This window comes from Neltuma alba, unplaced genomic scaffold (assembly GCF_004799145.2).
Source record: "Neltuma alba isolate B1F8T4 unplaced genomic scaffold, ASM479914v2 tig00013137_pilon, whole genome shotgun sequence".
In the NCBI taxonomy this organism is placed as follows: domain Eukaryota; kingdom Viridiplantae; phylum Streptophyta; class Magnoliopsida; order Fabales; family Fabaceae; genus Neltuma; species Neltuma alba.
In genome coordinates this window covers 32,568-46,473 of record NW_021637453.1, presented here as the reverse complement: position 1 = coordinate 46,473, position 13,906 = coordinate 32,568, and the positions used below count along the sequence as shown (strand labels likewise).

The 13,906-nt window shown below is 32.5% G+C and overlaps 1 protein-coding gene across 1 annotated transcript; it reads left to right on the top strand.

Moving 5' to 3' along the window:
• The first annotated feature begins 424 nt into the window (after nucleotides 1–424).
• On the top strand, nucleotides 425–9,678 carry LOC114734746 (sodium/hydrogen exchanger 6). The gene is made up of 22 exons (XM_028922392.1): nucleotides 425–754; nucleotides 865–916; nucleotides 1,040–1,099; nucleotides 1,214–1,238; nucleotides 1,326–1,411; nucleotides 1,524–1,635; nucleotides 2,295–2,357; nucleotides 2,502–2,521; nucleotides 2,606–2,700; nucleotides 3,315–3,343; nucleotides 3,727–3,758; nucleotides 3,860–3,907; nucleotides 4,013–4,073; nucleotides 4,166–4,263; nucleotides 4,352–4,427; nucleotides 4,532–4,551; nucleotides 4,746–4,843; nucleotides 4,962–5,071; nucleotides 6,466–6,570; nucleotides 7,908–8,005; nucleotides 8,099–8,178; nucleotides 9,258–9,678. The coding sequence occupies exons 1-22, from the start codon at nucleotides 571–573 to the stop codon at nucleotides 9,320–9,322; spliced, it is 1,617 nt and encodes a 538-aa protein (XP_028778225.1). The 5' UTR covers nucleotides 425–570; the 3' UTR covers nucleotides 9,323–9,678.
• The last annotated feature ends 4,228 nt before the right edge of the window (nucleotides 9,679–13,906 follow it).

Sequence of the window (13,906 nt, the reverse complement as noted above, 5' to 3'; positions counted from 1 at the left end):
TATCCTTACTAATTAAGTGTTGGCTAGAATTATTATTGTTAAAAAGACTATCTTGGAAAAAAATACATAAATATTAGAAATAAGTGGATTGAGGTTTATATTTAGAACCAAAATAAAAATCAAACGAGATCTTATATTAAGAACGTGAGGTAGTATAAGAGTAGCAAACCATTAAAAAAAACCTGTGCTCTTTATTTTAGTATTTTCAAATCTTTTTATTAAAAATTTTTAACAAATTGCATAAACCCCATCATAATGAATATGTAGTTTGATTTGTTGGTCAAACGCCAGCTTTCCTTGATGACAAAGCCTCTTTAGATTATACAAGCGTTATTTGAATTGTTACTAGTTAATAATTAATAATTTACATTAGATCTCATCAGACATATCGTTTTTAATGTTTTTTTGATCTCGTTCCGTGATTACGGAGGCAAAAAGTCCAAACCTGAGAATAGAGAAAGAAAAGCGAGGGAGAAGAACTGGGGGGTGGGTCCTGGAAGACGATCATCATATTTGATTCGAGCGATACAGGCGTTGGCGGAAGCAACTGCTTCCAGCGAAGTTTCCAGAATGGGCGTGGAGAATGATATTTCTCCGGCCGATGCTCATGGGGCTCCGGGCAAGGAGCAGCAAGCTGCCGGAGTGGGAATTCTTCTTCAGATCATGATGTTGGTTTTGTCTTTCGTTCTTGGCCACGTCCTACGTCGCAAGCGGATATATGTTATCCCTGAAGCAAGCGCTTCTCTTCTTATAGGTACTCTTACGGTGATCGCTGTTCGTTTAATTGATATTTTTGTTTTTTTCTTCTCTCAGGGGTCATTGTTATTTTTCCACAATTTTTGTAAAATTGACTTGCTTTTGCAGGTTTAATTGTTGGTGTACTTGCTAACGTTTCAGACACAGAAACTAGTATCAGGTTTGTTGCAATGCCAATCGGTTGTACTATCCTTTTACAAAATTTGAATGACGAGACTTTTGTTTGGATCTTGTTTGTTTCAAGAGCTGACTTATGATTTTTTACTTTGGTTTTCTTTTACAGGGCGTGGTTCAATTTTCATGAGGAATTTTTCTTCCTGTTCCTGTTGCCTCCCATTATATTATATCCTCAGCGGAGATTGTTATATTGGTCTCCTTTTTTATTATTATATAACTGATGTTATCTATTTATATGGGTCTACCATATTGCTATCTTTTCCTTGACTTTTGAGTTTACTCAGTCCGGTTTCAGTCTATCACCTGTGAGTGCGTCCATCTACCTGCTTTTGAGCTTGCACCTTGTTTTTCTCTGGATAGCTTTACTAATTTTTTGATTTTTGTCGGGACAGAAACCTTTCTTCTCAAATTTTGGAGCAATTGTGACATTTGCTATATTTGGTACCTTTATTGCTTCAGTAGTCACTGGTGTTTTAGTGTGAGTTACCTTCCCCTAATTTATGTTTTTCCATTGTGTTTAGCTATTTTTGCTTGTTGGTTCATTAGAGTTTATTGATTTCATGCTAGCATTTTCCTCCTATATGCTGCAGTTATCTTGGTGGTTTACTCTACCTCATGTATAAACTTCCTTTTGTGGAATGCCTAATGTTTGGTGCTTTGATATCAGCAACGGATCCTGTTACTGTTCTGTCCATATTTCAGGTGATGCTACGTATTCATTTTTTCTCATATAATTTTTATTGCCTCCAGTACTGCAGTTATGTATTCCAACTTCTAATATTCAATTAATAATAATTATTATTTTTTTAATCCAATATGGATAAGCGCTCAAATGCCATGGTGCGTTGGTAAGTGGGATTCTTTGGCATTCTTCTTCACTAGCTTACTTGTTCGTTGCTCAAGTTGCTGCTACTTTTCCTTAGATGATATTTGATTTAATGATATGTAATTAATTATGAAATTTGTCTATAAAATCACTTTCTTGGCACTATGCAGCTGGAAAAATGTGAGGATAGAAATAACTTTTTAGGTCTCCACTTTCTTTACACCTTTTTATTTTGGTGCCTCACTTTCGATTGAAGATGAAATTTTTATTAGAGAAAGAGAATGATGCAAGAGAGGCATACTTGTAGACCATTTTGCTGTTCCGGTATGGGTAGGACAATTTTTGAACATTCTGAGCTGGGGGTTTTCCTACTTATTTTCTACCCAACTAGCTGGACAGAATTCTTTTGCCTTTTCCATTCAAAGTACTTTGAGGATTATCCAACACACTTAATGTAACTTTATGTTGTATGTAACTATATGTTGGTGTTTGACTCTTTGTTCTTAATACGTGCATCTGTTTGCCTTATTTGCAGGAACTTGGCACAGATGTCAACCTATATGCCCTGGTGTTTGGAGAATCTGTCTTGAATGATGCAGTAAGTATTCATTGCTATTGTCCTTATGTTATCTCTTACTTTGTAGCACATTATCTGCAAGACATGGACTTCGCTAACTGACTAATTTGTTTACCTTTTTGTTTGTTCTTCCCCCACCTTCTCATCCTCATGTGCTGTGAATAGATAGCAATTTCCTTGTACAGGTATTTGACATTCTACATTGTCTTATTGTTAATCATGGTAATCATGAATAAAGGTTCAACTCTATCTAAAATACTTTCATGCAGGACTATGTCATCTGTCAAAACTAACCACTCTGGACAAAATTTCTTCATGGTGGTTGTGAGATTTTTGGAGACCTTTGTTGGTTCAATGTCTTCAGGTTCGTCATAAAGATAGTATCTTGTATTTTCTTTATCTAGTGTTAAAAACAGGTCATATTTTCTCCATGCATTTCACGGAGTTTGAGGAATGAAGCACGTTATTTTAGTGTAGTGTGGCTTGCTATAGATTTTATTATATATATTGATACCTGGCATGGTTTGCGCTTCTATATGTCTTGAAGAGGACTTAAATGAAGTGAGCTAACTGCCACATTCCATGTTGTTCCTTCTAGATTGCATGTCTCATACTTGTGATCTCACTCTTGGTTGCTTTTTCCTTCTTGATATAATTCTTGGCGAAGAAGAAATTTTGCCTCTTCGTTGTCTCGTGTGTGTAGATGGGAAAGAGAGATGGAGAGCCTTGCTATAGAAATGTGCCGTTTCTTTTCCATATATTATGTTATGGAACTGGTTGTTAACTAACCAACTTCACATGCACAACACCCTTCACCTAGTGCTATACGTGTATAGCTAAAGTCATGAACTGCTACAACTGATTCCAAGCCCCTTACGACTTATTAATACATGACATACACAAGGTGTTTCTATGTTTGTTTTATAAATTGCTATATTGTCAATGTTCCTAAGTTGCTTGCTTGTGGTGGTTATGCAGGTGTTGGGGTTGGATTTACATCTGCTTTGATATCCTTTTTAAATCCACTCTTCTACTAATTATTTACAGCATAGCTGTGGTAGTATTGTGATTAGGAATGAGAGAGGAGCAGAGAGAAAGGAGGAGAATGAGAGAGAAATTAAGGGAAAGAGAGGGAAGGGATCAGAGCATCAAAGCGAAGAATAGAGGAACAAAGAGGGAAACCAACTCACTGCATGTATTCAGAATGATCTAAGGCATAAAATGGGTTTGATTTATATAGGCAACGGGACTGGCCCCAACAGCTATATTCTGACCCTTATGTAACTAACTCAACCAACTCCTAGTGACTGTTCTTTGTCATTATTATGATTACATAACAACAGCACAATGGAAGCTTACAGTATGTTGCGAATACCTTAACTGTTATTACCTTTTTAAGTATGCAGGATTGGATATTGACAAGTGAGTACATGGTGTTTATTTTTATTCTTTTTACTTAACCTTTGATGATATCCATAATAACTGAAAGATACTGATAAGAACATTTTTCTGGTTCCATCCAGTCTTCAGAACTTGGAGAGCTGTCTTTTTGTTCTTTTCCCATATTTCTCGTAAGTAATCTCTTGGACAATTTTGTCATTATTTTTGCTTAGAAGTTTACTACATTACTTTCTACATACACGATATGTGTCGGTTTATACATATCTATCTTGTAGGTACATGCTTGCAGAAGGTCTTGGCTTGTCTGGTATTGTATCAATACTGTTCACGGGAATAGTAAGTGCATATTTCGTTTCCATTCTCTTTTTTTTGGTCATTTCTTATCTGGGTTAAAGAAATCTCATGAGCATTTGGGTAATCCGTATTAGGTCATGAAGCATTACACATACTCCAATTTGTCAGAAAGTTCTCAAAGATTTGTCTCCGCATTTTTCCATCTAATATCATCACTGGCAGAAACATTTATGTGAGGACTTTATCTTCAACTTCTTTCTTGTAATCAAATCATGAAGTCTAAATGATGCATGGATAACTCAATTTTTACTGATTTGCAGATTCATATACATGGGGTTCGATATTGCTATGGAACAACATAGCTGGTCACATGTTGGATTTATATTCTTTTCCATTGTATCCTTTCTTCTTTATTTTGCCCTATAAACCTGAACAATAGGGACTCATAATAACTAAGCATTTTTTCTGCTATTTTTCTTCCTTAACTAGAACCACTCCAGATATTTATTGGGGTTGCAAGGTACTATTGCTATCACCGCTATCAAGATAAGCCCTGGATCATGATGGGCACATGTTCATTTTATGATTTTCAGCTAGTTTTTTTATCGTTTAATGATTTTCTGGTTCATTTTAATACCCTTCAATCATTATTATTCTTTACTTTCTTATTTTTCTTGGAAGTCTTTAACTAAATTGTTTGGTCACTTAATTCAGGGCAGCAAATGTCTTTTCTTGTGCTTATTTGGTCAATTTGGTCAGACCTGCAAATAGAAAGATACCTCCAAAACATCAGAAAGCACTTTGGTATAGTGGTAAGGAAAGGAGCACAGTTGTCGCTGACAGTGACGTGGGAAGTTTGACTCAAAAGATTGCTTTTTGCTTTTGATTTGTTCTTTGCTGATTTACCTAAATTTCAATACCCTGAAATAGGACTTCGAGGGGCAATGGCATTTGCCCTTGCTCTGCAATCAGTTCATGATCTTCCAGAAGGACATGGGCAGACCATATTCACTGCAACTACAGCTATAGTTGTTTTAACGGTAGGTGTGTTCACTATTGTCCTCCGTTAAACCAATCATTAATCATTAAATATTTAATATTAAATAATTAAATAAAATGCTGTAGAAATTATGTAAAATATTGCCTAATTTAGACATAATGTAATTCATATAAAATGTTTCCTACTCTTGAATGGGAATATATTATAAATGAACTGCATAAATGTTAAATCCAAAATCTTTTGAGGTTGGGAGAAGAAATCATGTTGTGATCAAGCTTTTTAGTTAAATTGTGCGCTATTTGTTTTCTTGGTTGTGTTTGGCTAATGCACTGTGCTTGTTAACTCCATGCTCATTAGATTTTTTTTTTTTTTTTTTGACCTGCCATGCTCATTAGACTGGAACTACATGAATTAGTAAAATTATACTGAGTCTTTTAATCTTGGCTAAAATACACAAAACTTCCCTGAACTTTGAGTTAGTTACATACGACCTCCTTAACTTTTAGAAGTTTAAATCAAGGACCCTGTGTTTCATATTTTGATTATTAACTCCCCTACCTTTAAAATTACCGTTAAAGTTAACAGTTTTTTGCATGTCATAATTTTTTTAATTATATTTCATATCATTTAAAAATATTAATTTTATTTTATCCTTTAACTTTTAAAATATAGTGAAAAATTTCCTCTTTCTTAATATCATTAATTAGTATAGTGGAGAATGCTGATGTGTAATTTTTCAGGCCAGTTAAAAAAACTCAATTTACTGTTACTTTTTATTAATTAATTTTACCTTACTTTAAAATATTTTTGAAAATATTAAAAATAATTATCATTATCTTGAAACCTAAATTCTCTATATATAAATAAAAATTTAAACTTACATTTTTTTAGATGCTTATCTATACAGAACAAGTTATCTATGTATAGTTAAGATATATTTTTATATGTCGATTAAGTTTAATTTTTTAATAAACATTTTAAAAGTAGGATGAGATTGATAAATAAATAAATGATGACAACTTGAATTGGCTTGAAAAATTGCACGTAAGCATTTTCCATTAAGTAATTAATGGTGTGAGAAAGAAAAACTTTTGACTATTTTTTAATAGTTAAAGGATTAAAAAGAAACTCTATGAAGAACCAAAATGAAACATGATATAAGCTTAAGGGAGTAAAAGTATTCTTTGCCGCATGAATTTTATGGAGTGGGAGCATAAGTATGCAAGCTAAAAGATTGCTTTAGATTTTGATCAGTCCTTATTAGATGATGAGTATAACAATATTTCTGTCCGAATTCCTGTTCATGAGGTTATGTAGTGTATAAACAAGCAGCCAAATTGTTTTCCTTATCTTTCAAAATTTTGGAGCCTTAACTGATGATCATAAGAAACCCCTTGTGAATATTCTGATCATTCAAATTCATATTTGTTTCAGGTATTACTCATTGGTGGTTCAACGGGAACCATGCTGGAAGCCCTAGAAGTTGTTGGTGACAGCCATAACATTGACAATGCTTTGAGTCCAGTAGGAAACATCAATGTAAGTTTTACAACAGATAACTTCGTTTTATATCTATTATAATTTCTTTATGAAGCTTATTATATATTATTTTTAGTTTGAAATGTGCAACACCCATCATTGGTTTATGAAAGCGATGGCCATTTGAGATTTGAGCTAAAGTTATTCTGTTTGATAGCTTTGTTCCAAAATTATGGATGTGTTTTTATGTACTTATCATTGAAGAGATATTGATGCATATTATGCTTGTCATGGTTTAAAGATCGTTAAATATAAGAAGCATGTGAATCACTTATGTTAACAAGTTTTACAGGTGATTGAAAAGTATTTAGTTATTTACAAGGTTATTTTATTTATTGCCTTATTCATTTGATGCTGACGTAAAACTTTTCATAATTTAGAAACCAAATTCATTTGTACTAATATGTCCTTATAAGTTTAAATTTTAATTTTTTTGCCCTCATATGTATAACATCCTGATATATTAATAACTCTTAATGGATTCGCAAGGAGGAGGTTCTTTCTCTTTCTTTTGCAAGTGTTTTCTTCTTCAATTTAGCTTTTTGAATGCAGCATGAAGCAAACTCTTAGTTGACTAGAATGTGGGAAGGTGGGGCTAATTTGTTCAGACGAATATTCTTTCTTTGTGTTTTTTTTGGTCATTCGTTTACCTGCACATATGTAGGTTACATTTGAAACCGAGAGAAGAAATATACAATCAGTCTTCTAATTATGTACATAAATTATAACCAATTCAATTTCATCATACTGGGTCAAGTTATTGTCTCCACTTCAACATGGTCATAATGTATAGTAGCCTTGGATAAGGTGTTTTGTTGGCACTAAACCATCCTAGGTGGACATAACTAATCTGGCGGTTCTAGATAAATAATCTTGCGTGAGGAAAGATCGTGGTTGTAATTTTGATAAGCTTTCAGACCATTTTAATGATATACAGTTTTCACTTGTGTGGTGAGCTCCTTTCGTCCAGTTCTATATAAAAAAATACTCGACTGGAAGTTAGGAAACATGGGCATACATACTACCTAGTCAGTTAAAATAAAATATTTTTCTTTTGTTTTTTTAAATCATTATTTTCAAGCATGCTAACCCGTGTTCTGGGAATAATTAATTGACTTATCCTAGGATGAATGTGACCCTACAGCTCCTGTAAACCTGTTTACTTTTATTATGATTTGAATACATGTTCAGTTGTCGATCGTTCTTGTACAATTGTTTGTAATTGTCAATTTCTAGATTAAACTAATAACTTTTGAAATGCATATAAAATGTTCTTTTAATATATTTGTACATTTCCCCCACTTTTTTCTTATAACATTTTTGTTTTCTTTCACAAGAATTTTGAAGGAAACCATGGTTATATTGCTCCTTCGTATGATGAAGAATCTTCATCGGGCAACAAAATCAAAATGAAATTGAAAGAGTTTCATCGGAGGTATTGTCTGAATCTCGAAGTTAACAATCTAGCGAAATATATTTCATTGAAAGATCTTCCCATTTCCATTTACTGGTTGCTTCTCCTTTGCAGTGCTGCGTCTTTTACAGCTTTAGATAAAAATTACCTCACCCCATTCTTTACAAGTCAAAATGGAGATGAAGATGATGAAGGTAAGTTTAGCGGTATTAAATTTGATTTAAATGTGTCAAATTCGCTTGTAACTTGATTTGCACTTTCTACTTGTTCACCAAATCTAAAGGTCCCTCTAATACTCATTTTCTGGATTTGTGGACTTTGGATTTATTTATATATTTATCATGTTTATTTATATCTTTCTTCAATTAAAATTGTCAATAAAAACACTCGTCACAGTTTTAAATTTAATGATTTTTCATTAAAAATTTCATGCATATTAATGGGACTAGGAGGTTCACTCATCTTGAGAATCAAGAAAAGTGAGATTTTGATGGCTGCCTTTGCCATATAAAGGAGGGGAGGAACACTGAATGCTTGGCAAGGGGTTGTACTAGCTTAACAAAAGGTTTTGACTTTTGAGTTTGTGTAGTGGCAACCGCATTAAATATTGGTAGAGCTTGCTGCCCAATAGGGTGCTCCCTGGCTTGATTCAGATTAATCCTGACCCTGATAAAAATCCTCTAGTTGAAAGTGAGGTAGACCTATGATCCAGGGTGCACATGCAAAAAGAGAGAGAGGAGGGTTTTTTTTTTTTTTTATTTTATTTTTTGGCATTGAGGGTGTGGGTTTGTCATCCATGCATAATTTCTTTCTAGTTTATACAGTTATTTGGTTTCCAATATTATCAAATCTGATTTGAGTATTGTCAGGACATAATTTCTTGTCCATCACTAGCTTGCAATTTTTGTGGAATATGGATTATATTTGGCTAGGTGGGTGAGTGGGAGTCTGTGTGTGTAGTGGGTGGAATGCTTTGTGGAGATGTGGTATTGTGGGAGGAGAAATTGGTCATTGTTGGATAAGAAAATTATGGTTATGCTATTGCAAGCTAAGGTTTGAAAAAATGAAGGTATTTTACACATTTACGAAGATTTTGGCATTAATGTTAACCATTGATTTTGATATAAAGGTGTTTATGCCCTTCTCTTGCCTGTCCAGATATAGTCGGCTATCTTTTATGCTATATTTTATGTATGATCTTGATGTTTGCCTTTTGATTTGATTTTGTTTTAACTTTGCATTTTCTCCAACCTCCTGTGCTTCGTTTTGACAGAAGAGCCTCTTACTACAAGAAGAAGCTTTCAGGGCAATGATCATTACTATAGTAATTCTCGCTGAAGAACTTTCTTCAAGCTATTTGATGCCTATTTTGTACATAAGTCGGGCTCTGCAATATTACATCTAAGCTTTGGAGGAATAGACAGACATTAAAATGGTGGGATACGTTTGATTATTGCTTCCCAAGTATGTATAAGTTGAGAAATCTTATGTCAGCTAGGCATTGTGGCCCCTGAGGCGAGGCTGGGAAGTCGGAATACTCAGAAGACATGTCTGCAGCTGGGAAGCGTGATAGATATACCGTTCAAGCTGATGATTGTATGCCATTCTTGAGGTTAGAGGCTGAGAAATTGAATTTGATCACTTGTAACACTTTAGTTTGCTCTATAAGCTTACTCGCTCCCATTTTGCTCTTCTGTGACGTTTTTCTAATTTTTTAAGCTTTAAGATAATTCTAGTTACTCGGACATTGTAATGATGAGTTTATTACCAAAATCAATGAGAAGATAATGTTTCGGCTAGAAGACGATGCAAAGGGACTGGGTTTATGATGATAGGGGTTTAACTAATATTGGTGCATTTTACAATCTTATGACCTACGATAATCTGAATCTCGGTATCATTGCGATAGACACAAGATGTGGGGTTGGATGCACGCACTTCGGTGTGGCCTTTGGAAGTTGATGAATGTCAACTAATAAGAAGCCGGGTAGACAGCCGAGCCTAACCTAATGCTGAATGCTCTATCAACTGTTACCTCCCATCCTTAATATAACAGATAATTTGGCTCTCAATTTGGTTTTAAATACTACTTCCGGTTCTAATTATAAGAGTTAGTTGACTAATTTGAGGAGATTAAGGAAAGAAGTTTACTTAGTTATTTGTATCAAATAGGTATTGTCTTTCTAAAATATTCTTAACAATCAAGTGTATTGGCTAAAATCATCATTGTTAGAAGGATTACTTTGGGAAAAAAAATGCAAAAATATGAGAGACAAAGTGGATTGAGGTCTTATATATTTAGGATCAAAATAAAAGTCAAACAAGATCTTATATTAAGAACTAGATGTAGTATAAGATTATAATTTATTTTGTCTCTCATATTTATTCATTTTTTTAAAGTAGTCCTTAGAATAGTTGTGCATATTAAATGTTTCATCAAATAATAGGTCTAGATAATACATATGATTAGTAAGGATATTTTAGAAAAGATCATACATATTTGTTATAAATAAGTAAATAAATTTTTTTAATCTATTTAAATTAGTCAACTGGATCTTATATTTAGTATTGTAAGAAGTAGTACAAAATAGTAAAACAACACTGTTCTCTTTAGTAGAGTAAGGAAAATGGGCTGAGTCTATCGAGCCAACTTATTTAAATTGAGAACTGAGTTTGTATTTTGGAGTTTTGAAAGAGAAGTTAGGTTTAAAAGGATAAGTCTTGTAGGGTAAAAAATAAACGGGCTGGCCCGTTTAAGCCCCTTAACAATTTTTTTAAAATATTTCTATTTTTTAAAACTTAAAAAAGAAAATCTTAACATTTTATACATAACATACTCTTACGTTTCACTCACCCCCAATAGCTCATACAGACAGCATTCACCAAAAAAAAAAAAAAGAATAACTATAGTTGTTGGAAAAATAACAAAAAAAGCAGAAATTACAAAATTTAAAATTAGGAATATTTACAAAAATGTATTGTTACTTATAAGTTGTCAAAATTTATTAAGATATTGTATGTGCAATTTTTATGATTTTTATTTGTCATTCTCCCATATTTTTTATGCTTGAAATATAATTAATTAAAGAATCTTTTGAATTAAAATAAATATCTATATCATTTTTATAGTTAGAAATGAATTTAGAACTAGAGATGATGGACTCTTTTTTTTTTTTTGGCCCACAGGGCAAATGATTGTTCTTTATATATACTATTTTTGTTAGTTAAACTTTTTTGTTAATTATTTATAATTAAACCAAATCATTGATATTGTAACTATTTATTGAACTTGGTGCTTATTAAGTTGTTTATGTTTGTCTTCTATTTAGTTTGTTTATTCAATAGACTCTACTGCACCCTAATAAATGTTTAGATATGATGATATTTATATTTGTAACTTAATTTTATTTATATTTATACCTTTTATTAATAATGTTATTGTTTCATTTTTATTATTTCAATAAAATATGCACACAAAAAATTTAAAAAAAAATTACATTTTAGTTAAACGGGTTAAAAGCCCGTGGGTCGATTCTGAGTGCATCATCTCAAGGGCTAGGCTTAAGAAAATTGTCTATTTCTAATATTCAGGCTTAAACGGATCAGTCTGTTTAGGCCCAAGCCCGTAACAGGCCAGCCCATTTTTCCAATGTTACTCTTTAGATTCCTCAATGCTTCAGCACATGATACAACGCTCTTGTAACTAACGCCACATGATCTTGATTGGGTGCACGCGAAGTTAAAGGCATTTCTCAACCACTTCCTCATATGAAATTTAGATCTCCTTTTCTTACCCTTTAAATAAGGTTCTTTTATATGAAAAAGCATACAACATTTAATATATCTTTACCATAAAAAATTACAAGCAGTTATATTTTTATCATATTATTACCTTAACAATATTTTCTTAATTTTATCTTGCCAATGAACAATCGATGTGTTGCTATTTTTCAAAAACAAAATCTGTATTTTTTTTATTGGACCAATCCTCAAAGTAATGGTACGATGTTAGTTTTAGACTTTTAGTTGGGTGGCGTGGCGGGGGACCTGCCAAATTCTCAATCGGCTTTTCCCGTCAAACACACGCCATGCGGAGCGTGGGCGTCCCTTGTCGCATCCTCCACCATCCACTCAAATGCGCACTCCGCCCAACACGTGGTTTCATCAGGAAATAAAGGGGCGAGGATGATTCTTATTTTGGAAGTTTTCCCGAATGCGTTGTGGGTACCTATGAATTTTGTTAGTTCATTATTGAATGGTTTCGTGATATTTAAAGCTACTAGACGTTTACCAAAAAAAAAAAAAAGCTACTAGACAACCCATCAGAGGACAAGTCTTTATTGGTGGAAATTTGGTATCCTCGAGAAGCAAAACACAAAATACGATGTCTTGATCTAGTGTAGAAATAGAATTCAGAGTCATGGTACAATCTGTATTCGAGATGGTATGGATATATCAGTTGTTGAAGGGGGTCAGTATCCAAACTTTGTTACCAACAAAGTTGTAGCATGCTTTGGCTTTCAATCCCTATATTCGTATTATTTTGTTTTATTGTTGAGCTCTTGGTGTAGCTACCGTTCTTCTATTTTTATTAGATACTTTCATCTTCTGTTTTGACTCCTATATTGTTGTGTGGATGTTATTTTACTAATAGACATTGGTCCTAGTATGGTGATATTGTTGTTTGGTCTCCTACAAGACATTTGATCGCTGACTCTGGGTTGTGCCTCGTGACATTTCATTTTATTTTTTGTGATGCTACATCTAATTTCGCTCTTACACCTGAAAGTGTCCTTATTGCCACTAAGATTACTAAGCATAAATTAAACTGGATAATTTTTTCTTAGTTCAATATCATATTAAAAGTGTTAAAAAAAAAGAGGAATAATGTCACCCTACGTTAGGCATTAAAACGGACGTTTGTTACGTATGATTTCACGTGGGCGCAATCATGTTTTCTTTGATCACTTTCGCCTTTGAAGTTTTTGTAAAGAAGTAATGGATATTTGAAATAATTTTTGAGCCCAATATCGCTTCTAAAGTGTTAAAAAAATTGCAACATCATCCAAAGTTAATAAGAAAATGAAAAAAAAAGCATATGAAATATGGTTTTTCTTTTTGTTTTGCCATTAAATTTGGCAATATTGCTCCTGTTTAAATACTTATAGGGTATCATTGCCATTTCAAGAAAACTTTCGAGACAAAAATGACAAAAGAAAGCATAATTATATCTATATGAAATCATGGTAACCATATCGGATCTTATACCATGTATGATTTCATATAAGATCCGATATGGTAGACATCTATAATATGGCTATTGTTGAAGGAGGGTGACACTACTTTTTCTTCAACAATACTGAGGTAGAAAAAACTTTGGGATAGTCAGTTGATCCATTAAAACATTCAAGATAAAAATAACCATTAACCTAAAATGTAATGTTTTTTAATTAATTACTTTGAGTAAGTTAGAAAATAATTAAAATCAGTTATTCTTTAAACATTAATTGATCTTCAACAAATATTATTAATCAAAAGAATTTGCTTAATTACAAATGCGCACTTTGCTCAACGCATAACTCCGTTAAAAATTTTAATCAAATATTTTCCTTTTATAAACTTTAATTAATTACTTTACATAAGTTAAGAAAATTAGTTAAAATTAATTATTATTTTTACAAAATATTAAAATTATCTTCAAGATGTGTTTGATTAACTAAATAAAAAAATTTATAGTTGGTTAAGAATATTATGTAAAAAAAAAAAGTACTTTAGATAAAACATTATAGTATAAAAAATCACATTCAAGCATTGAAACTTTTAACCCGTCAATAGCAGAGTTGATCTTTCATAATATGATAAATTTGAAATTTTAATAAAAAATATCTATATTTAATATCTGATAGTGTCTCGAATATAATT